General features: G+C 39.5%; 2 protein-coding genes across 9 annotated transcripts in view; one reads left to right on the top strand and one right to left on the bottom strand.

The window, feature by feature from the left end:
- Nucleotides 1-13,929, top strand: SYCP3 (synaptonemal complex protein 3). Of its 8 annotated transcripts, none has more exons than XM_028746548.2 (9): nucleotides 1-257; nucleotides 4,608-4,751; nucleotides 6,603-6,681; nucleotides 7,908-7,942; nucleotides 9,633-9,750; nucleotides 10,589-10,688; nucleotides 11,637-11,735; nucleotides 13,051-13,155; nucleotides 13,309-13,929. In XM_028746548.2, the coding sequence occupies exons 2-9, from the start codon at nucleotides 4,619-4,621 to the stop codon at nucleotides 13,360-13,362; spliced, it is 723 nt and encodes a 240-aa protein (XP_028602381.1). In that variant the 5' UTR covers nucleotides 1-257; nucleotides 4,608-4,618; the 3' UTR covers nucleotides 13,363-13,929. The 8 variants fall into 8 exon arrangements, with proteins under 8 accessions (XP_028602381.1, XP_028602379.1, XP_028602378.1 ...); XM_028746546.2 differs by lacking the exon at nucleotides 1-257 and adding an exon at nucleotides 1,303-1,341; XM_028746545.2 differs by lacking the exon at nucleotides 1-257 and adding an exon at nucleotides 1,399-1,576.
- CHPT1 (choline phosphotransferase 1) overlaps nucleotides 13,157-23,637 on the bottom strand; it is an 18,893-nt gene continuing 8,412 nt past the window's right edge. Inside the window, exons 3-9 of the mRNA XM_028746540.2 lie at nucleotides 23,439-23,580; nucleotides 22,816-22,900; nucleotides 20,339-20,470; nucleotides 19,041-19,199; nucleotides 18,058-18,183; nucleotides 16,988-17,098; nucleotides 13,157-13,388 (exon numbers count right to left, since the gene is read on the bottom strand). Of these exons, the coding sequence (XP_028602373.1) occupies nucleotides 13,344-13,388; nucleotides 16,988-17,098; nucleotides 18,058-18,183; nucleotides 19,041-19,199; nucleotides 20,339-20,470; nucleotides 22,816-22,900; nucleotides 23,439-23,580 (800 nt within the window). The 3' untranslated portion in view covers nucleotides 13,157-13,343. The remainder of the gene's footprint in view (nucleotides 13,389-16,987; nucleotides 17,099-18,057; nucleotides 18,184-19,040; nucleotides 19,200-20,338; nucleotides 20,471-22,815; nucleotides 22,901-23,438; nucleotides 23,581-23,637) is intronic.

Consider the following 23,637-nt stretch of genomic DNA (forward strand, 5'->3'; position numbering starts at 1 on the left):
AGCTTGTGTCCAAACCGAAATCAAACTTGACTTTGGTAAATACAGTTACTCTGTCAAGCAGCTCATTGGTCCAATATTTTGGGTTGGCAAGTAATTAAATTCTAGTCTGGGTACAAGTTCAACTGTACATAGAGAGCTAAACTAAATGTTACACACAGATGCACACCTGACTGCTTTAAAAGAAGAAGAAAAAGTTTGAGGACAGCATCAGTGGGGGACCAGGAATGGGAAAGTAGCAAGGCTAGAGGAGAGTACAGGTATGGAAAGTACAATTTTATTATATAAACTGGAGCAATCTTCCAATGAATTTATGGTGGTCTGTCCCATTTTCTGCCCATTTTCTCCCACTTTTCACTTTGGGTTGGCTCAAGCAATTGTACTTGCAGTGTGAATCCCTTTCACACCTTTCCTGAGTGTACGCATTGACGATTTGGAAGGAGCACAGGATTCTACCGACAGATCCTGACTTGCACATTGAGCAGAAGATGTGAAAGAGTATTTATGCTCAGAATGCACAGAGGTTGGGAACAGGATTAGCAGGTGCAATCCAGTCCACATGTTTGGTAAAGAATTGGAGAAAAAGTGTGAAAAGGATCATCGTTTACCCAATGAGAGTTAAGTAGTAGGATGGATTGTACCATTGTGCAGATGGGGGTTTATAAGAAGCAGACTGCTGGAAGCTTTCTCCTGATTGAATAGTATTTTTACTTGCAGTGAGGGTTGTTTTTTTTCTTAATCATAAAAAAATGGCAGTCTGTAGTGCTACAAGGCGGCTCCTTTTGTTGTTGGCACCCAACTTTCTCGAAAGACAATGTTGTGCACCTCTGGGGGTGAAGTCAAACTGCTGCATTGGCAGCACCAAAGGTGCAAGCCTGGACAGTATGTTGGTCCCCACCCTGCACTCATCTCGGGGCCTCTCCAGTATTATGCACATGTTTTTGGCACGATAAAAGTGCATTGCTGGGTTTCTTTTGCTTTAGTCCCCCCCTCCGCCCGCCCCAATGCTACCACCTCATTGATATCTGAATGGACTAACTCACAACAAAAGTGGAACAAAGAATAAGCCAGAACATTTGAGTCCCTTCAGATGTCTTTTTCATTTCACATTCATGTTGATTGGTGCTCACGATACTTTTGGCACAGTCGCATTTCGCCTTTTCAATACTGTTTGCACCTGCAACTGTTGTGGGGTAGTCACACTGCTTCATTTCCAATCAGTATCTCTGGTAGCTTACTGCTGAAAACCCTTAATTTTTTATATATGGGCGTAGCCAGAATTTATTGGGGGGGGGGGAGGCTTTCTGTTAGGAGGGCAGAACCGAGTTTTCTGTGATGCAATTGGTCAGTTAAGTATTTTTCTTTATTTTCTTGATGGGGGGCAGCTGCGACACCCATGTTTTTTATACTACAAATGTTTCTAGTGGGCTGACCATGGGATTGGAAAAAGGGAAAGAGAATAGAGACTCTCCTAAAAATAAAATTGCGAGTTTCACTCTGAGATAATTTAAGTGAGAAATGCGCATGCCAGGACTGCTCCTCCCATTAGGCTGAGTGAGGCGGCTGCTACCTGAGGCAGGTAATTGTGTGTGGGTCATGAAATGGCAGGAAGTCGTAATTTAACTAATCGTTACCAATAGGGAGAAGTGAGAGACGGACTTGTGGTATTTTGTTCAGAGGGGGAAAATCGAGTGCAACCTTTAAAAAATATTTATTTATTTTGCCTCAGACGGTGTGCTACCATAGATTCTTCTTCTTTTTTAAAAAAAAAAAAGTCGGATACAGCTTCCTGAGGCGACAGGTGCAGCCGATCCGCTGGAAGAGAAAGAAAGGACTGCACCACTTCAGACTGCACGGGGGGCGGCGGGATCTTTTGGAAGTTTCCCCGGCTTCATATAAAACTTCCCTGCAAACAGAAAACCGGCCTAGCGGGGTTAGAACGTTTCTGCTTCTGTGGTGGTTTATTATTATTACTATTGCTAGGGAAATGTGGCATGTTTTGTTTGAAAGCGTGTACTGTGATACCCCCCAACCCCTTTCCCGCCGCCTGAAGTTTAATCCGCTTGGGGTTTTTTTGCTTTCGCGCGTGCAGACGCGAGGCAGGGAGCGAAGGCGGCGGCTGCCTTTTCTTTAGGTCTGGCGCAGGTTCCATAAGACGCGATGTTTATTAACTGCATAGAACTTTCTTTGGGCCCGTCCCGGTCCTGTCGTGTTTCTCGCCGCCGCCTCACCTTCCCCTCTTTCAGGGAGGGAGGGAGGAGAAAGAATGGGGGGGGGGGGGAGCGGCGGTTTGGGAAAGTAGGAAATGCTGCTGGGTGGTTGTAAGAGAGAAATTGGCGGAAGGGGAACATCTTGAGGTTGGGCTAAAGGGGACCCGGGTGGGGAAAGACAACGGCAGAACCAAAAGGTGGGAACCTGAGGTAATTTAGGCGGGAAACGGGGCGGCCTTGAGGGAAGGCGATCAAGTCACGCGGCTGGTTTGGTGGTTAGAGCGCCAGGCTGGGGGTGAGGAGAGGCCGCGGTTCGAATTACCGCCCCCAACCATGAAACTGACGGGGGGGTGGGGGGGTTGAGTCACACCCCCCCCCGCCCCACCTCATAGGTCTCTCCCCAGGGAAGTTCGCCTGGCACCTTCATTATACACCTTTAGGCGCCAGGCAAAAAACGTTCCTTTTTAACCAGGCCTTTGGTTGATCTTAATGACATCCTATGCCCGTTTAAAATGTTTATTTGTGTGTGGGGGGGGGGGTATTGGGTTGCAGTTTTTATTTTTATTAAGTATTTTGTGGTTTTATATATTGATTTTATTCTGTGAACCGCCCTGAGACCCCTGGGTAACATTAATAATAGGACTGTTTGGTTGGTTTGTCTTTATCCGTGGATGACAAAGGTGTATGTATAACGTCTCTGTTTTCAGTTCAGGGTCAGTTACATTTTGTGTGAAACGTGGCTATCATAGGCATTGTGAGTTTGAGGGGTAGATTTCCTCCTTTTGTATAGTGGGGGGTTTTTGTGTCAGCATCACGTGGACAGATTCTCCACCTATCCATTTATTGGTTTGTTGGTGAGAGAGATTGGGGAGCCTGGGGCATGGTTTTATTCATTCATTCATTCATTCATTCATTTGATTGGTTGGTTGGTTGATTTATATACTGCCCTGTACCCGGAGGTCTCAGGGCGGTTCACAGAACAAAATCAAAATATAAAACCACAGAATATATAATCAAAATAAAAACAATAACCCTGAAGGTTGGTTGCCTTTGCTTGATTGCAGTGAGGTTGGTTGGGGGGGGGGGTTGCAGGGCTGTTGTGACTGGGGGGGGGGGTTAGAATGGGAGGAGAACCCTATGTGCCATGCATGTACTTTGAATAAATAATAAGCCTTGGGCTTGAAGGGAAGGTGGAGCAGAAAAGTTTGGTAAGTGAAGAAAAGCGGGAGGAGGTTGTTGGTTGTGCTCTTGTGGCTGAGTGAAGCAGCCTTTGAGGCTGCAATTCTAAAACACACCCGGGTGTGGTAAGCGTCATTGTACAAAGTGGATTGTACTATCGGGAGCTAGAACAAGGTGCTCCAAAATGGGAGAGGAGGAAAGGGAGACGAACAGTATGCTGTCAAAAACAGTAGTATTCTTAGATTATTGAATCCCTAATTGTTTATCTTTGACTGGGGTTTTCTTTCTCCAGTAGCCCAACCACACCTTGAACTTGGTACAAGTAATAATTGGTTAGAAACCATGCACAAAATCTTAGAACTTAACAAATACATAATAGATCTAACAGTGTGTACCAGCAGTTGCACCTCAAATGATGTTGAAACACGGAGAAAGGCTCCCTATAGAGCCGGGGGGGGGGGGCTGACATTTTCAGGCTCAAGGGCCACATTTGCCCTTGGCCAACCCCCTGGGGGATGCATGTCAGCAATATGTGTGGCCATCTTGCACTTTCACATGCTCACACATACAGGGAGACAATGAGCAAGCTGTCTCCCCTTCCCAGCTACTCTGTGCAGGTCAACTGAGGGGGAGGGGGTCACATCTGCATTCATCAAATGATCAGGGAGAAGATTTACGTCCCCATCACCCCAGCACTGTCTGCTTTAGTTTCCTTTCTCCTGCCTCTGCCAAAACTAGTGGGAGCTTGGTTGAGGTTCAGAATAATTTGTTTGGGGGTACTGGATCAGACCCATGCTGTAAAGATTGAAATATGCAGTCATCTTCATGTAAGAGGAGATGACCACTTAGATATGCTGATTCTACAAGATATGTGATTTAAATGTAAAAACAAGTTATTTGAATTGGGCCTGGAAACAAATTGGGAGCCAAAGAACTTCATGTAGCACAACTGGTCTAGCAGAATTATTTAAACGTTAATAGCTCATTCAAAAATTGTTCTTGGAGATATTTTACAATAATTATTCACTGTAGCTTACGTAGTCAAATGAGGTTTAACTTCAAAATGTGTGAAAGCTTTGTAAAAATATTCTGCAGACATGTATTGACTTCTCAATAGCAGATAAAAGATAAAATAGTATCTTGGTATCTTATTTTCCCTATATTAAATTCATACTATGTTTTATGTGGTGAATTAAAACAAAAAAATATGTTTTATGGCAGTTACTCTGATTATGGCACCATCAGGAAGAAAATCTGCAGCAAAAACTGCTAAATTGGCACAGGAAGATCCAATTGTTCATGCCTACGACTTTGAAGAACATACAAAAAAACATCTGAGTGGCTCTGAAGAGGATGTTAGAGAAGGTGTAGTAATCAGTACAAAATGTTACACGCATTTTGTTTTGTTGCACTCCTAATACAAATAGGCTAAGTCATCCTTTTTCTCACAATAGTATAAGGGGGGGCACACCCCCACCCCCCAAATTCTATCAAATAGGACTGCTGAATAACCTGACTTTTGGCATTTGCCTAAGGCTGTCTTCGCAACAGCAAATTTCTTTGTGAAATGGAAGAAGTTTACTCCTCATTAGGTGACCATGCAATTGGCAGAGAAGGATTCAAACCTGCTGCTTCATTCAGCAGGTGAAGTTCTTTCTTGAAAGTGGATTCCACTTGAGGGATTGGGAGGAGATAGTCTGGCATTCTCAGCAGTCATAGAGAATGGAACATAATGTAGCTTCTCAGCTCTTTGTTGGAGCCAAGCATTCAGAGCATATTACACTTTTGTACCAGTTGCTCTGATTTCCAGTACAATCCTAGGGCCAATTTAAAGTGCTGGTGTTGAACTTAAAAAACTCTGAATGGCTTAGGCAGGCTTGCCTAAAACTAGAATGGGAAAAAGGTAGATCAGAATCTACTGGCAGATCTCGATGATTGATAAGAACTTCTGATTCCCAATTGTTTAATGGTTAGCATATTGGATTAGGACCTCGGAGACAAGGGTTCAGCTACCAACCTCACTTGGGAGGGTCACCGTCTTTCAGCCTAACAGAGTTGCTGTAAAGTTAAAATGGTAATTGGGAAAACGATTTGAGGTCATTGGAGAAAAGCTAGATATAAATGTAATAATAAAATAAACGAACAAAAAACTGAGAACTCTCCCCCCCCCACTCCAATATACTGTTGAAATGAAGAAAGTGTATGTAAAAAGGTAAAGGTACCCCTGACTGTTAGGTCCAGTCATGGACCAGGGAGCCGCCGTTTGTCCACAGACAGCGTCTGGGTCATGTGGCCAGCATGACTAAGCCGCTTCTGGCAAACTAGAGCAGTGCACGGAAACGCTGTTTACCTTCCCGCCTATTTATCTACTTGCACTTGATGTGCTTTAGGCAGCGGTTAACAAGGGGGGTATTCTTTGTGGGGAAGGACCATGAATTTGGTTAATTTCTGGTACTCAAAACAAATTCCTGAATGCAGAAGAACATAAGAATAGCCTGCCAGATCAGGTCAATGGCCCATTTAGTCCAGCACTGTATTCTCTCGGTGGCCAACCTAGATGCCTGTGGGTAACCTGCAAGCAGCACTTGAGCTCAGGAGCACTCTCCCCTCCTGTGATTTCCAGCAACTGGTATTCAGAAGCATTGCTGTCTCCCTTTTCAATATATGTCTTTACACCAAGTTCTGGTTGGTGGATCTTTGAATACTAGTAAAAAAAACAAAGCCTGAGATCTGCTTGGATCCATAGCAACTTGCTTGTACCTTAAGATCTGCCTCTGAAGCTCTAATTAGGTGCCTATTTATATTGGAAATAAGATTGGCAGGCAGGCAGACAAGGGTATTCTTGCTCATGGCCCCCAGGTGTGGAAGGTGATTTCATGGGACATCACACAGAGCCCATCCCTTCCAGGTTTTAAACAGGCTATTTTTTACTGTGGCCTTTATCAGTTAAGTTGAGCTGAGTGCAAAACTACTATTTTCACCTAATTTTGATAATTTTATATTATGCTGGGGTAGTGATGGTCCTCTTGATTTTTAGTTCTCACATATTGTTTTGAGATTTTTGTGGTGTTTTATATGGTTTTAAATAATATTTTTTTGTAACTTGTAAATTGCTTTTTGAAGAATTTTCATTTAAAAGTGGTATATGGGATTTAAAACTTTTTAATGTGATAGAAGTTATTGGTAAACTGCACCTTCTGTTTCCCTCCCATAAAGATGAAACTCCAATAATTGATAAACATGGTAAGAAAAGACCTTCACTGACTCCTCGTCCTGTAGTTGAAGATGAAGTTGGGTAAATAGTTTAATATTTATTTTTTGCCATGTAATGTTAAATTATTTTTTACAGTTATAAAGTATCAGTTACGTTTCCAGTGCCTCTTCGTTACGATTATTGTAGCCAGAAGTATATATTACTTTTACGTTGTTAAAACACAGCACCTTTACATAGGAACGTAACTAAAAATTTGTTGGCTGTAGATCAGAGCTGGATAACCTGTGGCCCTTTAGATGTTGTTGGACCAGGTCCCACCAGCCTCAGCCAGCATGGCAAATAGTCAGGGATAATGGGAATTGTAGGCCTACAACATCTGAAGTGGTTAGATACTGGTGTGGATCCAAAGCTTCTCTTCTTCCAAAAGTACGGTAAGTAGCTTACTCTGATATAAGGTGGTTACCCTGTTGGAGGAAACCTCTTCCATTGGAGGAAGAGAACCTTTGAATCTAGCCCACTTTAATTAATTAAGGATAATTCAGTTGCCCTCTTCTCAAAAATTATTACAGAATAGAGAGGCAAGGGAGTTCTGAAGTTAACAAAGACTACTAGGGAGCAAGTTCTAATGAACATTGTGGGATTTCTGAGTAGACGTGGAAAGGATTGCACTGTTCTTCACACATCAAGTTACATCCAAACCACCATCAAATCCCCAATAGATCAACTCATAATGCAATAGAAGCCCATGTAAACCATGTTATAAATGTAAACCAATTTTACAGCATAATTCTAAACATATTTACTCAGAAGTTGGGTGCACTGAATTCTATGAGAATTATTCCACAGTAAATGTGTTTAGGATTGCAGCCTTAAATATGTTTCAACTGCCATGGTTTCCAAGAATCCTAGGAACGTTAGCATCTCTGACAGAATTTTCAGCAGACTCATTAAGCTTATAATTACAAATGACAGCTTTCAACATAAGATGTTTTAAACTACTGAGTCATAAACAGAAGGTTATGCCCTTTGTTGATTATATATTTCTTGATGGGCAAAATCTTGGCAATATAATTTAATTGAGTGTCTCCATCCTGTTGTGGTTTACATTCCCCCCCATAGATGCCCCAAAGATTACACCCCTTCACAGTGCTGATTTCCCCCCCTCCCTTTGTCACAAGGCTTTTAGTAGTGTTAATTATTGTTGGTCTCTGTTGCAGCTTGCTACCACTTACAAATAATATCTGAAAAATATAAACTAGTTCTTTTAATGCAAAAAAGTCATTTTAAAAATATGAATATTTTTATAGGGGAGAAGTACAGAATATGCTGGAAAGATTCGGAGGTATGTTTTAGAAAATACTTACATCCTGTCAGTTAATAAAATAGTTATATGGGAGAAGGGTCCTGCCCTTTTGTTTAAAAATACAGGATTGTTTCCAAGTAAGTTCTGCTCAGAGTAGACCAGTGAAATAAATGGATATGGCTAGCTTTAATTTTAATGGCTCTAACCTGGAAACAACTTAGTTGGATATAAACCAGTTTTTAAAATAAATTTTCTCTTTTTAGTCATATGAACAAATTAACAATTTACATTCCAAACATTATTTCCTGTAGTATGATGGCAGGAGTGCAGTTTTGTCATCTGTAGTACTTAAATAGATTGATCAATTGATTACATCAGAGTTGCAATAACTTTGCCAAAGCAGATGTGCCAATGCAAACTTCAAGATTAGGTTGCAGGTTATCCATGCCTGCTCAGAAAAAAATTACTTAGAAATTTCTATGTCTTTGCTCTGGGTTTCACTCTCATGTGAAGCAAATTCTACTAAAATAGACTGGCGAGCGCAAAATGTGATGGAACATGGCCTTCATTAATCTGTTAGACATTACTGGCAAGATTCCTTCTTGTCTGTGTCCATATCAGTCGCCTCCATAGCAAGAACCTAGCTCTTCTCCACTTTCTGTAATGAAGGGTGGTAGTTAACAAAGGATGATGAAAAAAGACTTCTTAGTTTGTCCCAATGCCTGCTCAAGGACAAGGACTGCAATGCTTCTTTGATCTAATCAACTGACTTAAAAAGTATCCCAATTAACTGAGGAGCAGTTTTTAAAAATAAAAAAGTATATTTTAATACAAGTGCTTATAAAAGCTACTGTATGGCAAGAAACAGCTTAAAACATAATCTCCCTTTGGCATGCTTATTTCTTCTGAAATGATGGCAGCTACAACACATGCACATAATCTAAAAACAAATGTGTTTCTTCCTTCAGCTGTGTTTTTGCCCATATGCAGATTTAATCAATCTATTGACTAAAGTGCATATAACTGATCAACTAAACTTTCTCTAATGAGGTTTCAGTCCTGTTAAGGACACAGCATGGCTACAGCATATCCAATTTGAGCATGGGCCACAAGCTTTCTCAAAGCCATCTTGAACTTCATGAAGTTTTGGAATATGTCTGCAAATCATGGAGCATGAGTAATACTGTACTTAACAGTGAAGAAAGGCAACTGCTTAACCAATGCTGTATTTTGCTCCTTTGATATTCTACTGTCTCTTATTAGAGTTCTCTCTAAAGTTTTAGCCTCAAAAGGTATCATGTTTTACAAAAGCACCTGCCTGGATTGCTTGGTTATGGGCTTGCTTGAAAGGGGCTTCACGTAAGAAGTATCCAAATCTTTGGGCAGACTGGATTGTGCCAGTCAGCTTCCGCTTAGTTTCTGTGTTTATTGTGGGGTGTTAAAAGTGACCTTATTGTTGATGGCAAAATACTTTACTGATAGATCAGCACACTATAAAAGCTGCCATATAAACACTGTAATTTTAATACAGCTTATACTAGATTCAAAATCAGTTTGAGAAGAGGTCCCTGAATTCATGCATTAATTACTGTAGCCACTACTGTAGCCTAACGCTGCAACAGCCCTCCTGGTGTAGTGTGTGAGACATTCTAGCCTTTCTTTGCAAATCTTATAAACCTTTACATATGTTTTAAGATACAATGCCTAATGATTCTTTGTCTTTCTGCAGCGGACATTAACAAAGCTCTTCTAGCTAAAAGGAAAAGATTAGAGATGTACACGAAAGCTTCTCTCAAAACAAGCAACCAGAAAATAGAACACGTTTGGAAAACACAACAAGAGCAAAGGTGGGGGTTATAATTAACACGAACATACATTGCACATTTGTGGCAGAGATTCAACCTGTGGCCCTCAGTCTGATTCCATGTAGGTAGGGAGAGCCAACAGGCAGAAAAGCCAAAATGGATGAAAGCAATAATATATGCAAGCGATCAGATCAGACTTGGGAAGAGCAATCTATCTTTCCCTCTCTTAGCAGCATGTTAAACAGGGGAAGAGAGAAATGGGGGTGCCAGAGAGAGGGTGGCCCTGCTCACTATTGGCTCTGTTCCTGCCCACGAGCAACATGTGGCCCCCCCAACAAGTTGTACCCCTCCCCTGGAAATGTGACACTAGACCAAAAAAGGATTTCCATCCTGGACTTAGTGTCTGAGTTTTGATTGTCTGTCTGGATATGATTTCCTGGTAATTTACTATAGTAAAGGAGTTGGTTCCTAATCAGAATATGTCATTTTAGAAAGCAAATTCTTTAAAATAACATTTAAGTTACATTCTTAAAGGTAAAGGGACCCCTGACCCTCTTACACTATTTATTTGGAAGTTCACCTCACTGAACATAATTGGGCTTACTTGAAGTAAACATGCATACGATTGCATTGTAAACCTTCTTTAGAACAATACTCTTCAATGTTCTATGGTGTGTTTTTTTCCAAATTAGATGGCCACCTTTCACCTTAGCTGTGTTCTCTCAAATCTACCAACTCTTCCTTTTTTAAAGTTTGTGTGACTAACTGAATGTTTTAGGTTCTTCATCTTTCACCGATGCCTTTACAGTTTATAAATCAATGGTATTTCATGTTAACATTCAAAAATGCATTATTTCAGCTTGCAAAATATATATTTTAGGCAGAAGGTCCAACACGAATATTCTCAGCAGTTCCTGCATGTATTTCAACAGTGGGATGCTGATATAAAGAAATCTGAGGAACAGGAAGAAAAATTAACGGTTTGTTTTTCTTAACTTTTTGAATGATAAATGTAAGTGCCTAAGGCTGATATTTCATTCTCCTTATACTGCAGTGTGGAGTGTTACCATTCACAAAACAGACAGGTAATGTTCAGGGTTCCTAGCTTTAGGAAAACAATATGCTCACGTAGGGTGAAGGAGATCTAAGTAAATGAGCAGAGTCCAAGTGCTGATCAGTAATAGCATCTCAGATATTAGGTCAAAAGATAATGTTACGCCATAGTTAGTAGAGCCAGTGTTTCTGCACTGTGATCAATTTGTTCATTAAATAAATATACACTGGATAAGCTTGCAGTGGTAAGCAACAACAATACGTTCAGTGGAAGCATTCAGTTACTACTATAAGTTGCCCATTCTTTATGGCAGCATATAAATTTAAATAAATAGCAAGTGAAAGAAAAAACCTTGCCATTGGAAACAATTTGACATGTAAAAACTATACACCATTTTCTTAGAATTTCTTTCTTTTTTTGTTCATTCACTGACTTGCATGCCCCTGAAAACCCTATATGAATTTACAGCAAAGGCTTAGAAATTAATTTAAGAATATATATACACACATACACTTAGGGTAATAACTGATGGCTGGTACCTACTGGGAGTAGTTGAGTGGAAATAAAGGAAACCAACAGTAGGTGGACCTAGAGCAAACTAATTCTAGTTTTGTCCCTAACCTTTTCCTTTCTGAATCCTACACAGGCCAGGGTGCAGCAGCAGCAGTCACTGGCAGTGTTACCCATGGACTGGATGTAGGCAAGGCAGATGGGGCAAACTGAAGTTGGTGAGGCAGTGCCCCATTTGTCCTAGCATACCAGCTTCCACTGCATTTGGCTATGCTTACAGTTTACAATTAGTAACAGTGTGATTTAGCTTTATTATATGAATATTTATTCCTACATTTATTATAGCCTCTTTTTCCTTCCCTAGAACCTGTTTCGGCAACAACAAAAAACTTTCCAACAAGCAAGAATAGTTCAGAATCAAAGACTGAAAACAATTAAGCAGCTGTATGAGCAATTTTTGAAGGTATATTAAAAAACAACCACCATTTGATCAAGTCTGTTATTAAAAGTGCATTGTTATTTTAGTTTACAGTATATTAAAACAAAGGTTGTGTGAGAAGGCAGCTTCCACCACTGGTTTTCTCTTCCCCTCCTTCTACCTACATCTCCCCAAACCTCTTTCCAGAGGGTCTAGATGCCCTTCTGCACAGTGGGGTCTGTCTCATACAGGCCTGTGATGGGCCAGGAGGATTTGCCTGAAATTTCACCAGCTTTCTTAGAGGGTTTTTGGAGGGTACAGAAGGAAGGGAAGAAAAAGAAAACCTGTTGCATGAGCTCCTTTCTGCTCATAGAACTGCTGGATACAAACAGAAATCCTGTGCTGTCCCTGCTGCTAATATGGCAAGATCTGCAGTGGCATACTAGCTATACATTTATGTTTAAAAATAATTGCAACTACTACTTAAACTTTAACTTCATGTTGCATCCATTCTGCTCTGTTTCCACTTGATTATTTGACACCTAATATGCTTTGCATGAAGAGTAGCATGAGCATCAACTGAATATTGCCCCAGCAGTACTGTTGATCTCCTCTGTGATGAGAGACAGCATGGCTACATCTTATTTTCATAGTTGGACAAAACACACATATACAGTGGTACCTCGGGTTAAGAACTTAATTCGTCCCAGAGGTCCGTTCTTAACCTGAGGCATGCTTTTGCTAATGGGGGCCTGCTGCACCGCTGGCACGCAATTTCCGTTCTTATCCTGGGGCAAAGTTCTTAACCTGGAGCAACCACTTCCTGGTTAGCAGAGTTTGTAACCCAAAGCGTCTGTAACCCGAGGTACCACTGTAATGCTAACCTTGTCAAGCCTTTACATTTACGTTTGTACATGCACATGTGTTAGTAATATCACTGCTTTGTAGACTCCTTTGTCATCTTGCTGGCAATTCCTGTAGGGCAGTTGAACAATATATTGTTTGGATAAGCATTGCAAAGAATAGAACACTATTCCAGATGAATTCTTACCAGTTAGCATAATTACTTCTCAAAATTTTGATGTGTTTAGGCCAGTGTTTCCCAACCTTGTGCCTCCAGCTGTTTTTGGACTACAATTCCCATCATCCCTTGCCACTGGTCTTGCTAGTCAGGGATGATGGGAGTTGTAGTTCAAAAACAGCTGGAGGCACCAGGTTGGGAAACACTGGTTTAGGCTACTATCGTTGCCATTGCTAGGCACTCTGGTAATTCATGGCCATTCCTTGACTTCTAAAATGTAACAAAATTTCTGGGTGTAAACAAGTAACAGATTTTCATGAAGCTGCTATCTGATTTTAGAGTATGGAAGACATGGAGAAGACTCATGAAAGTCTTTTAGTAGGTGCACAAAATGAGCTTCGGAAAGAGATGGCTATGTTGCAAAAGAAGATCATGATGGACACTGTAAGTGTTAATACTGATTTATGGAAAATTTCAGTGACATTTTAAAACAACATTTAAATAGAAAAATTAAACATTTACCATTTATATTCAGCAAGTCAGAACACTATGATACAAAATGTTACATTTGATCAGCATTTTTTTCTCTCTTAACAGCAACAGCAAGAGATGGCAACTGTTCGCAAATCTCTTCAGTCCATGTTATTCTGATGGCTCAGTGGAGAAACAACTTGTACCTAAGTAACATGATACAATTATATACATTAGCCATATGGGGAGGAAGAGCCAGTATTTTAAACGCCATATTAAAAATTGCTATATTTGAATACCTTACATTCAGCTCTGATATCAAAGAAACCGACAGCTCATTGCTGCTTAGCAACAGGATATGCTAATTTTATTTTTTTCCTGTGTCTCTCAAAGTATTCCTAATGGTTTTTAATTTGCATCAATATTTTTTCGCCTCTTAAATTCAGAATCTAGATCCCAGGGTTAAGGTACCTTTTTGAAAGTTCAAGCTACTTAATGTTATTTAACTGTCTGACAGACTGTTTTTGTACCAAACACTCTGATAATAACAAATTGCATGTACTATGGGATTCAAGGCCTTATTAAAAATTGTGTACTTGCAGCAGAACTATATAAAATGTTTCAGGTTGCTACCAAAGAAACATTTCATTCTTATATACCAACCAGAGTAATATGTCTTAATCTGAAAGTTGAAGGAGATGCATAAGAACTTCCTTATGATTATAAAATAAAATATACATGTTGCTAGTTTGGGATTTCCTTTATTATAAGGCACTCTTAGTAATTTTCCAGTTTCATGGTCTCACCGTAAATAGAATGTTCTTCTTTTTTGAGGGAAGATAGTCTACCAGCCCCTAATATTATCAGTAAATTCTAAATAACTAAACAAAGATAGAGGCTTACACTCTACAGTTCAGGAAACCTAATTAAAAGCAAAATTTAAAAGTATATCAAGCAAGTACCTATCTCCAAAAACTCTAAATGAAATGTTTCTTTCCCCTCCCAAACAGCAAAAACTCCCGTCATTGAGCTTTGTTTTTTTTAAGAAAAATAAAAGCATAATCATATTTTCATACTGTAAAAACACACTGGTAATTCAAGCATTACAAATGAAACAAAATTTTCATTACAGCAACTTAGAATCACAGTTTTTACTGTTTGAAATTTAGCAATAATTTATTTGGTCTTAAACTCTGACATCACTTTAAAGGAATCCAGAACAATTACTACATGCTATAATAATGGCAGCAAACCATTCACCTAGTTTTTGGATAAATGCATGGTTTTATTTAAATGCCAAGGTTTGCCACCATTAATTATCCTAATGCTACTTCATGGAGATTCTTTAGTGCCCATTAGTCAGCATTTAATTTTGAATTTGGTGACATGCTGAAGATCCCTCAGTTTTTTAAGCAGGCTATCAAATTCTGAAGTCTTGTCATTTGTGGGTATTTACTGTTTAGATCTTTTCAGCTAGAAAATAACATGATTAGTTGTTTTGCTGTTAAAGAGATCATCATCACTTGTTTAAAACTGACCCAGGAGAGTAACAGTTTTCTTTCTAGCTAACTGTTCAGTACTTTCCTTTTTAATGGAGAAGACTGGACAACTTTCTTACAGTGAGCTTCTAAGGCACATGTGGGCATCCTGTGGCCCATATGCAGCCGTTACAAATGCCCAAACTGCTTCTGAATTTTGCTGGGGGGAGGAAGCACATGTAAATCACATTCTTTGCAGATGATGCACTGAGAGGAACAGAGCTGCAATGGGGAAGAAGGCACATGGGGAGAGGTAGCCCCATAAACTTTCCTTCCCAGTTTACTGGTAGACTTCTTTCGGGATAAAGTTGCCAGGATTCCCCCACCCCCCATTGTTGTTAAACACATAGCCAAGAATCACTTGGGATTGCTTGGATAAAGGAACTGTGTTGTATGAACTAGCTCTAAACACCAAGAAAAAGACAACCCTGAATTTCTTGGAAATAGTCAACCCAGCTTGTCTGATGATAGTACCTACAACTGGTTTTATTGTTACAGAGCATCAAAGCTAAGTTGGGGTTCAGATTGTTTTACGTTCTTCTGAAATACATATATTTATAACTGAATTCAAACTCAAATCTGTTGCCAGTAGAAAGAGATCAGCTCAGTCACTAGATCTATCCACTCCTGTCACTTAGGTGTTTAAAACTTTCTGAGAAGGCTTTGCATTAAGTGAAAATATATGAAACTACACATTTGTCCACAGCTGAGGTTGGCATATTTCTTTCCTCTTAGCTACACAAAAAGACTTGAATGGGAGTTATGGTTCTATTTTTCTGGTCTCGCTAAAGCATACGACATCTAGAAGAAAGTGATGAAAGACACACAGTAATCCTCCAGAGACCATCACTGTACAAACTGCTTCCTAAACAAAACAGTTTCTAGACAGGATGATTAAATCCCATATAAAAACAGCACAGCTATATAATACCTAGACATCACTGATAAATTTTACTAAACGAAAATGCAAATTTATTTGTTGCCTGAAATGTCGAAGAACTTATTCTACTACATTTTTAAATGACTTCACATTCTGGTGTATTAAAGAGGTTTTTGTACCCATGAGAGGAATTTATTTTGGGTTGGGGAGAGAAAATTTAATCAATAACACTGCCAAAGGGCACGAGGTGTTAAAAAGCCCTTTCCTCATTCCTGCTCAAACTGCATTTTGTAAAGAAAGAAATTGTTGGAGGAAATGTGTGCTGTATGTGTTTTGGTCTTAGCAGACTGTTTTATCCAGCTTAACATCCTTCGCTCACTCATTTCTTTAAAAATACAGGGTGGAATTCAACATAGCGCTCAGTGGGGTATGTGCATGGGGAACGAGGTCCAATCACACAACAGGACTTTCCTCCAGCTTCTCCGCACCCCCATGCAAGCCTCCAGAGCAGATTTACAGTGCAATGAGGGCAGTGAGGATGTCCTGGTATGCAAGCAAACCTCATTCTGCGCTCAATAACAATGTTGAATCCTGCCCACAGGCCAAATTCTTAATAGCAATTCACAAATATTTATACTGTAAGCGAAAGAAGTAAGTGTAATTATGATTCTCCCTGCTCATGCAAATAATTTAAACGCTTAAGAATTTAAACACTACTGCAAGATAAATTATGCCATAATTTTAACCTTGACAACTAATTTATGGTTAAATTCCTTATTTTTTTTCCTTTAACCAGTATCAGAAACTCTTAAACATAGTTAATATGAAAAACACACTCCTAAGACTTTGATACAAGATGACAACTCAGTAGTTTTAGCCCTTAAATATATATAAAAAAATATTCAACTAAGACTCTAGTTTTCTCCAAAAGCAGTGAAATGTAGAATGGGTAACTTTTGCAGTATTTTACACAATTACTGTCCCTATATAATGAACCAACATCACACTACCTTCTAAGAAATCCATATTTGGCTGTTTCTTACGAGTTCAGTTAGCTGCCAAGTACATTAGGTTTTCAAGCATTTCTGTCTGCCAAGAGCAAAACAAGTTTCTAAACAATAATTTGCTACTTTGTAGCAAAAACTTCCTTAGACCCTCTACTCCTATGATTTCAAAGTAACAATTACAGTAAGTCCCAACAGAGCCTGTAGGAACTTGGTATTATATAATTAATTTCATTTAACCTCTCATGCACTTAAGTTCTCTTTGAAAATTTGCACAACTGCATTGCTGAAAAGGGTATTTTCCACCATTCAACACTTTCCCCACCCCCAACCAACTCCTCCTCTTCGCTTTCAGCTATAAGTCACTCATTATGGTTTTGAACCTGTTCAGGAGCTTGATGAGTTGAGATTTTGAAGACGTGTATGTGAAGGTGAGCTGCAATCTGTTTGCATAACCCAGTGGAGTATCTCAGTAAATCAATCAAGGATGTGAACTAAAGAGGGAGAAAAAAGTTCAGAGCTTAAGATCAAAACATGTGTTGCACAAATGAATTATTCTGTGCTTAAATTCCCTCTCGCTCTTCAAGGCACACAGATAAAGTTATAACAGAAGCATACACCTTAATTCTACAATTGTTAAAATGTTCTAGTTAGATCTGCAGTTCAGAGTTTACATGCATTCACACCGAAATACAGAAATTTAAATTAAATTTAAATTAACTTCTGAAGATGAAGCCATTCACCCCAGTGCATTCACCGACTTATCATCATCATCATCATCATCCCTACTATAATACACAGCCAGGATTCTTGGCCTGGATAGGGTGGGCCAAAGGAGAGTGGACAAAAGGAGAAGAAAATAGGTCAAAAAAGTCATTGCTGCCTTTCTTCCTAATTTAATACTGAATTAAGAAATACAGGGGATATCTGGTTTGTAGTCCGGCAATCATATCTAATCAATAAAACATGTAGTTTTGTTTCTTCCCTATGATGCAACTTTCTTTAGCAGTCTGAATTTAATAGTCAATTTCATTCCAACAAAACCCACAAATGTGCAAGGAGTAGATTTGTGCATGCAATAAATTGGTAACCAGCTCTTTAGGTTTTAAAAAAATTATGACTTTTTTTTTTTGCAATTCTTACAAACACGCTGTAAGATAAGCAATTGGAATCTCATTGCAAAGAGGGAGCTGAGACAAAAGACTTTTCTAAGGTCACCTAGTGGGCTCATGGCAGAAGTAAGATTTGAATGAGGGACTTCCCAATTGAAACTTGATCTCAACTTCTCCTTTACCACCAGAACACTGTCCAACACAACTAAAAGCAGGTATACCTCTCAGCTGGATTGCTACCTTAATCTGTTTGGAATACAAGGCTGGAGAGTCTGACTCAAACACCCAGAAAGGAGAAAACACTTTCCATAATTTAGTGAAGCATATAGAAAACTGCTTACCAGTGCTATCCACAGAATGATATATTCATCGATAAAACTGTTGAAGTACTGGTCTAGAAACAAGAGGCCAGGCCCAATAAATGCAGTATCTTGTAGGAAGATTTCACTTTTGGTCATGTGTGCAATCTATGAACAAAGATTAGATTTAGTTACTAAACTAAGATGTTTAGATCCTATTTTAACACAATACAAATTGTTCATCTCTTAAGTCAGTACCTGAACCCATCTGAATATTCAAGGATTCAAAGAAATTTATAAGCAGCATAATGATTAAGGATATGTTTTGTTTCCAGACATGTGGTTTCTTAATTACAAACATTTAAGAGAACTATAAAGGCTTAGACATAAGGAATGCTCAGGGCAGAATATTAGCTGTAATGGGTAACTAGTAATCTTCATTGGTGTCTGTCATTAATTGAAACATACTTGTATGAATGGAATGGACCTTTTCCTTCCACATGCCCTCAAATATGCTCCAGAGGATTGGGGGTACCCGCCACAGTAGATTTAGAGGCCACGGGATGGGAGAGCAAGGGGACATCCTGCTGCACAAGCAAATTTTCATCTATGTGATGTTGGCTATCATCCAATACGTTTTGCAAAAGAACTTGCAGCACAATTCTGTCCATGTTTATATTGAAGTTAATCTCTGTCCAATGAGTCTCCTTATTAGTACAGGACAGCAGCCTTAAGGTCAGAGCTGAAGCTCCATGTCAGCAATTGCCTATATTGAAAATGGCATCAGCAAAGAAATACTGTGTAATGATTACCTGACCTTGCAACAAATGTTGAATCACTTTAAAACTAAGAAACCATTTTGTCATTTCTGTGCTCTTTACACTGAATAAGCTGTATGGTGCTCATTTTCATTTTTTATTAATAGATATCAGCTTAGCAGTAAAACATTCACAATGCTTCACATGCATTATTGCATCAATACAGCATCTTAACAAATGCACAAAACAATGTTAGAAACTCCTTACCACCAACTTTTGTGTGATTTTGGCACTCACAAATCCAAATGTTAAGACATAGAGGCAAGGATGCTTTTCAAATAGTTGCGTTGTAGATTTTTTATAGATCATTATTGCCAAAGTAATAATCAACCCTATATGAAGGCCTGGTGACAGAACACTTGTTCCCTGAAAGGCAGAAATAATTAAATTATATCAATTTTATAACTTGTATCCCACTCTCATGTGCCACACACACCATGAATTCAAGTCAGCTCACACTATCAACAAAAATCCAATGTAAAAAGCCCAAACATACATCAGAAACCAACGTACAACAATGAAACATTCATGGAGCCAATCACACCAAAATAACAAAATCTAAGGAAAATTAACTAAAGCTGCCTGAACAGCCATGTTTTTGCCAAACAGCTAGCAATAAAGTGTGAGAGACTGATGAACCTCCTTCAGCAGGACATTCCACAGAGTAGATGCCCTGGAGGAAAACTTCAGATGATGAAAGCAGCAGGTGGGAAGGACATACATAAGGACGTGGTCCTGAATGTACTTATGTCTCAAGCAATTTAGGGCTACTACTACATCTACTAGGTACGCGGGTGGCGCTGTGGTTTAAACCACTGAGCCGCTTGGACTTGCCGATCAGAAGGTTGGCGGTTTGAGGCCCTGCAATGGGGTGAGCTCCCATTGTTTGGTTCCAGCTCCTGCTGACCTAGCAGTTCGAAAGCATACAGTTTAAGTAGATAAATAGGTACCACTCCGGCAGGAAGGTAAACAGTGTTTCCGTGCGCCAGAAGTGGCTTAGTCATGCTGGCCACATCACCAGGAAAAACTGCCTGCTCCCTCGGTCTGTTAACTGTCAGGGGTCCCTTTACCTTTACCACATCTACTTAGATTCTCACCTGCCCTTTACATCCCAGAGCAGGTTACAACAGTGTAAATATACAACATTAACATAAGTTTAAAATAATCTGCAATCAAAAGTATAGGGTGAGTCCTAAAGACATGTTTCTCAGGAGTCAAAAGGCCTGGGTTTGTTCCAGAAACAAACAAGTAGCCAGTTCAAACTGAACAAGAGGGGAATGGTGTGTTCTGAACGCCTAACCCCAGTCAACAACTTGTTTAAATTCCCAAATAGTAGATAGTAATATTTATATTATTACAATGGATGTTTAATCCTAGATACAGAATAAAACTTGCTAAATTAGGCACACAGCAAACCTGTTTATATAAAACATCACAGTAAGGTAAAGGCAACTTTGTGTATCAAACATTTAGGTTTTTTTGTTTGTTTGTTAAAGAACACTTACTGCTATTGTAGAGCCATTCTTCCCCACGCCTCCTCCAAATATTACTCTGAAATAATTGTAACTGGAAAATATTGCTCCACCCACTATTCCAGCAACAGGAATCATCTTCAGTCTTAGATCCAGCACAGGAAGCTTGCGGGGAAAATGTAGAAGATTTTAAGATAGATTAATGTCTTTCTGCCATAATTGAAACATTTTAGCAATTTTTTGAACTATCCATTTTCTTCATTTTTAAAAAAGAAATCAAATGAAGAGCATAGTCATGGTAGCAAAATAAAATGTAGAGCAGAGTTTAATTTTGCTAGGAACCCAAAGGTTACATAATTGTTTTAAATTCAGACAGGCATGTTGCTACTAACATCTATAAACAACATGTATCAGCTTTCTAGCTTTTATATTTCTGAAAAATGGATAGTTCTTCCCAGTTCACTGATCAAAACAGCAGCAGCACCACAGGAAATGCAAAACACCATCTGCCTGTTTTGTTATATCTTGCTATGAAATTGCATTACCAATACTCTCCAGCTAATAGACCTTTAGAATGAGTATTTACCTTTCTTATTCAATTGTAGTTTCAAGGAAACTTCCAAGACGCAGCAAAGGATTAAAAAGAAGAGTAAAAAAAAAATGAATTTCCTGTAACCCACCAGGTTACACTAAGGATATGTTATTGTGACTTCTCACAATCAATTCAACAGTTTATGTAAAACAGAATAATGAATGGACTTTCACAATGTAGAGTTGTTTTTTAAAAGAATTCCACATTTTGACTGCTTACAGTCATTTGAGAAGAGAGCATGCATTTCAAAATAAAGTAAGTTTTAGTAGATATATTATAGCGACATGCCAGAATATTGATTCGCTTCCAAGAGTGGACTCAAGACAGCTGGGAGCTCTGCTGTAGCTGTTTAAAAGCTTGCAGTGTGGTCCCCAGTGCCGATTTTCAACAATCTCTTACCATGCAATTCACACCTAGCTTTACTATTCATCCAATTTCTTGGATTTCCAAGCAGCTAAAGAATTGTGGCCACATTAAGCTTAACTACATGGATCAAGGCAACAGAAAACCAACCCCAATGTACGTCGTTACAGGGGTTATGTTTCTTCAGATGCTACTGAATGCATTCGGATTGTCTCAAGCTGGTTGTCTGCAATTCTGTGTTCTACAATACAGGCATAAACAATGCATTCTTGAAAGCAGAGGCAATATAAATTTGCTCTGATGTTTTGCTAAAGTACAGAACATGCATTCTGCTGCCTTATGACAAATTCAGCAGAACCTTGCCGTTCTTGACAGCAGCAGCAGCAGTTGCGGCCTGGTGTCACCATGGCCAAGCTGGGTGGCAGACAAAAGCCTCTCATGTGGCCGGCCAGTGTCATCAACCCCAGTAAGCTACAGGAAGTGACAGGACTCCCCTACCTCTTTCTAATTTAAATTGGCCAGTCGGAGGCCATACTACGGGGTGGAGTCAGGTCTGTCTCCAAATCATGAAAGCTGACTGAACCACCTTCCAGCAGTGCAGTCAGCACTGAACATCCCACCCTCCCACCCTGGATAAATTTGGCCCTGCCTGAAGGTGGTGTGTGGGGGTGTGTGTGTGTGTGTCAGCTTGCTGAGGAGTCTCTTGGTCTCCATATTTGGCCCCTGGGAGGAATTTTCCTGCAGGCCAACTGGACCAGTCTAGGGGTTTCAATTACCTCCCAGCAACTGTCACAGATTGCTGGCAAAAAAAAAAAGGTTGGATCCTTAGTTTAATCTCCTCCTGATAAAAGTAGTAGGGTACCCTGGTAAAGGGGTCCCAAGGGGAAGTCCCTATGCCCAGACGGGGGCTAATGGGCCACAGAACTCCCTGACTGGCAGCCTGGAGGGGTTGCCTATATCTGATGTGCATCAACTGGGCTGGCTGATCCAGGATACATACCCAATGCCTAAGCCAAAGTCTTCTTACATCTGTAAAGCTGTGGCCATTTAGATCCCAAAAGGCTGTTGTTTATTGCTTCCTACGCCTCTACCCCAGCGACCTCAGGCTTACTGCGACTCAGCCCACAATCACAAAAGTGTTATGTGACAGAATTTTGCCAGTTGGGTCAACTTTTATAGAAGGGAGTACAGTACTGAGAATAATATGAAATTCAACTCTCTGTGCAGAGCATTTATGCATTTAAATGATCTGAGTGATTTAACACAAATATCACATATGGCAGATGGGGTCTTTTTCCTCTGTAGTTCTAAACTCATGCATAGGACAGCACATCACGACAGTAAGATGACCAAGCACTGGAACTACATTGGGAAAAGGCATCCTAGGTAAACATATAATCGAGCCAGGGCTTATTTTTTTTAAGCAAAATAAAATCAACGTTTAACAAAATGTGGCATGGGAGAAATACAAAGGATTAGAGGAAGCTGCTAAACAGGAAGCATACAGGACTGTGTAATTTACAAACTTTCAAGCCTGATAGTTGTATACAGTTACCTTAGTGTCCCACACTGTTGTTCCACCAAATGCAGATATCAAAAAGAGTATAATTACGGCTATCTGTACTTCAGTTACATCGACTCTGTAATAAAAGAGAAATAAAGTTGATCCACACCAATGACTACTTGATAGGTAATAGCTCACTAAATATTAAGATTCATCAAAGCGGTTGTGTGCCCAAGACAAATGTTAACAACTTCAGGTGATTCAATTATTTGCTGGATATAAAATTCAAATTTCTGGGAGTTTTTATCAAAAGGTTTTGGTAATTAAATTTCAATATACAAAGTGTATGCTTTGCTAGTCAATACAACAGAAAGTAACTAAGCAGCATTTTTTTCACCAAACTACTGTATCTGAATTTCTCTGTCATGCAATAGGTTTACCCTTTTCAGAATTTTAAATGTACAAGGAAACCCCTTATGGAAGAGCTAATTAATATACTAAATCACAAGCTGGTGGATTCCCCTACCCTGCAAAAAGAAATACGCAATGATGAGAGCTGCGGGGGGCGGGAAATCCTGTTGGATCTAGGTTAAATTCTACCACCCCAGTTGAAACATCGGGGCAAATGTATTTCAATGTCAGTCACAGAGCAGATTATCCAAATAGCCACTTACTTGCCAAACTTTAGCATGCCACAAACATAGGTTTGCCAGTGAGCACAATAAAACAGGAACATTCCAATAAAGCAACAGAAGAACAGCCAGTCTGGGTTTGTTCCTAGCCGAACTGCTAAGCAGGCTCCAATACCAATGAAAACTGAAAAGTCCAATTAGCTTCCATTAGTTATCACAGTTATTTGAAGAATAAATAGTT

The sequence above is a fragment of the Podarcis muralis genome, chromosome 10 (genome assembly GCF_964188315.1).
Source record: "Podarcis muralis chromosome 10, rPodMur119.hap1.1, whole genome shotgun sequence".
NCBI lineage: Eukaryota > Metazoa > Chordata > Lepidosauria > Squamata > Lacertidae > Podarcis > Podarcis muralis.

Excerpts from the sequence above, each read along its gene's own strand:
- SYCP3 (XM_028746548.2), top strand. The coding sequence starts at position 4,619 with ATGGCACCATCAGGAAGAAAATCTGCAGCAAAAACTGCTAAATTGGCA. Across the intron at positions 9,751-10,588 it reads AAAACACAACAAGAGCAAAG|GCAGAAGGTCCAACACGAAT; the intron begins GTGGGGGTTATA and ends TATATATTTTAG. Across the intron at positions 10,689-11,636 it reads AACAGGAAGAAAAATTAACG|AACCTGTTTCGGCAACAACA; the intron begins GTTTGTTTTTCT and ends TTCCTTCCCTAG.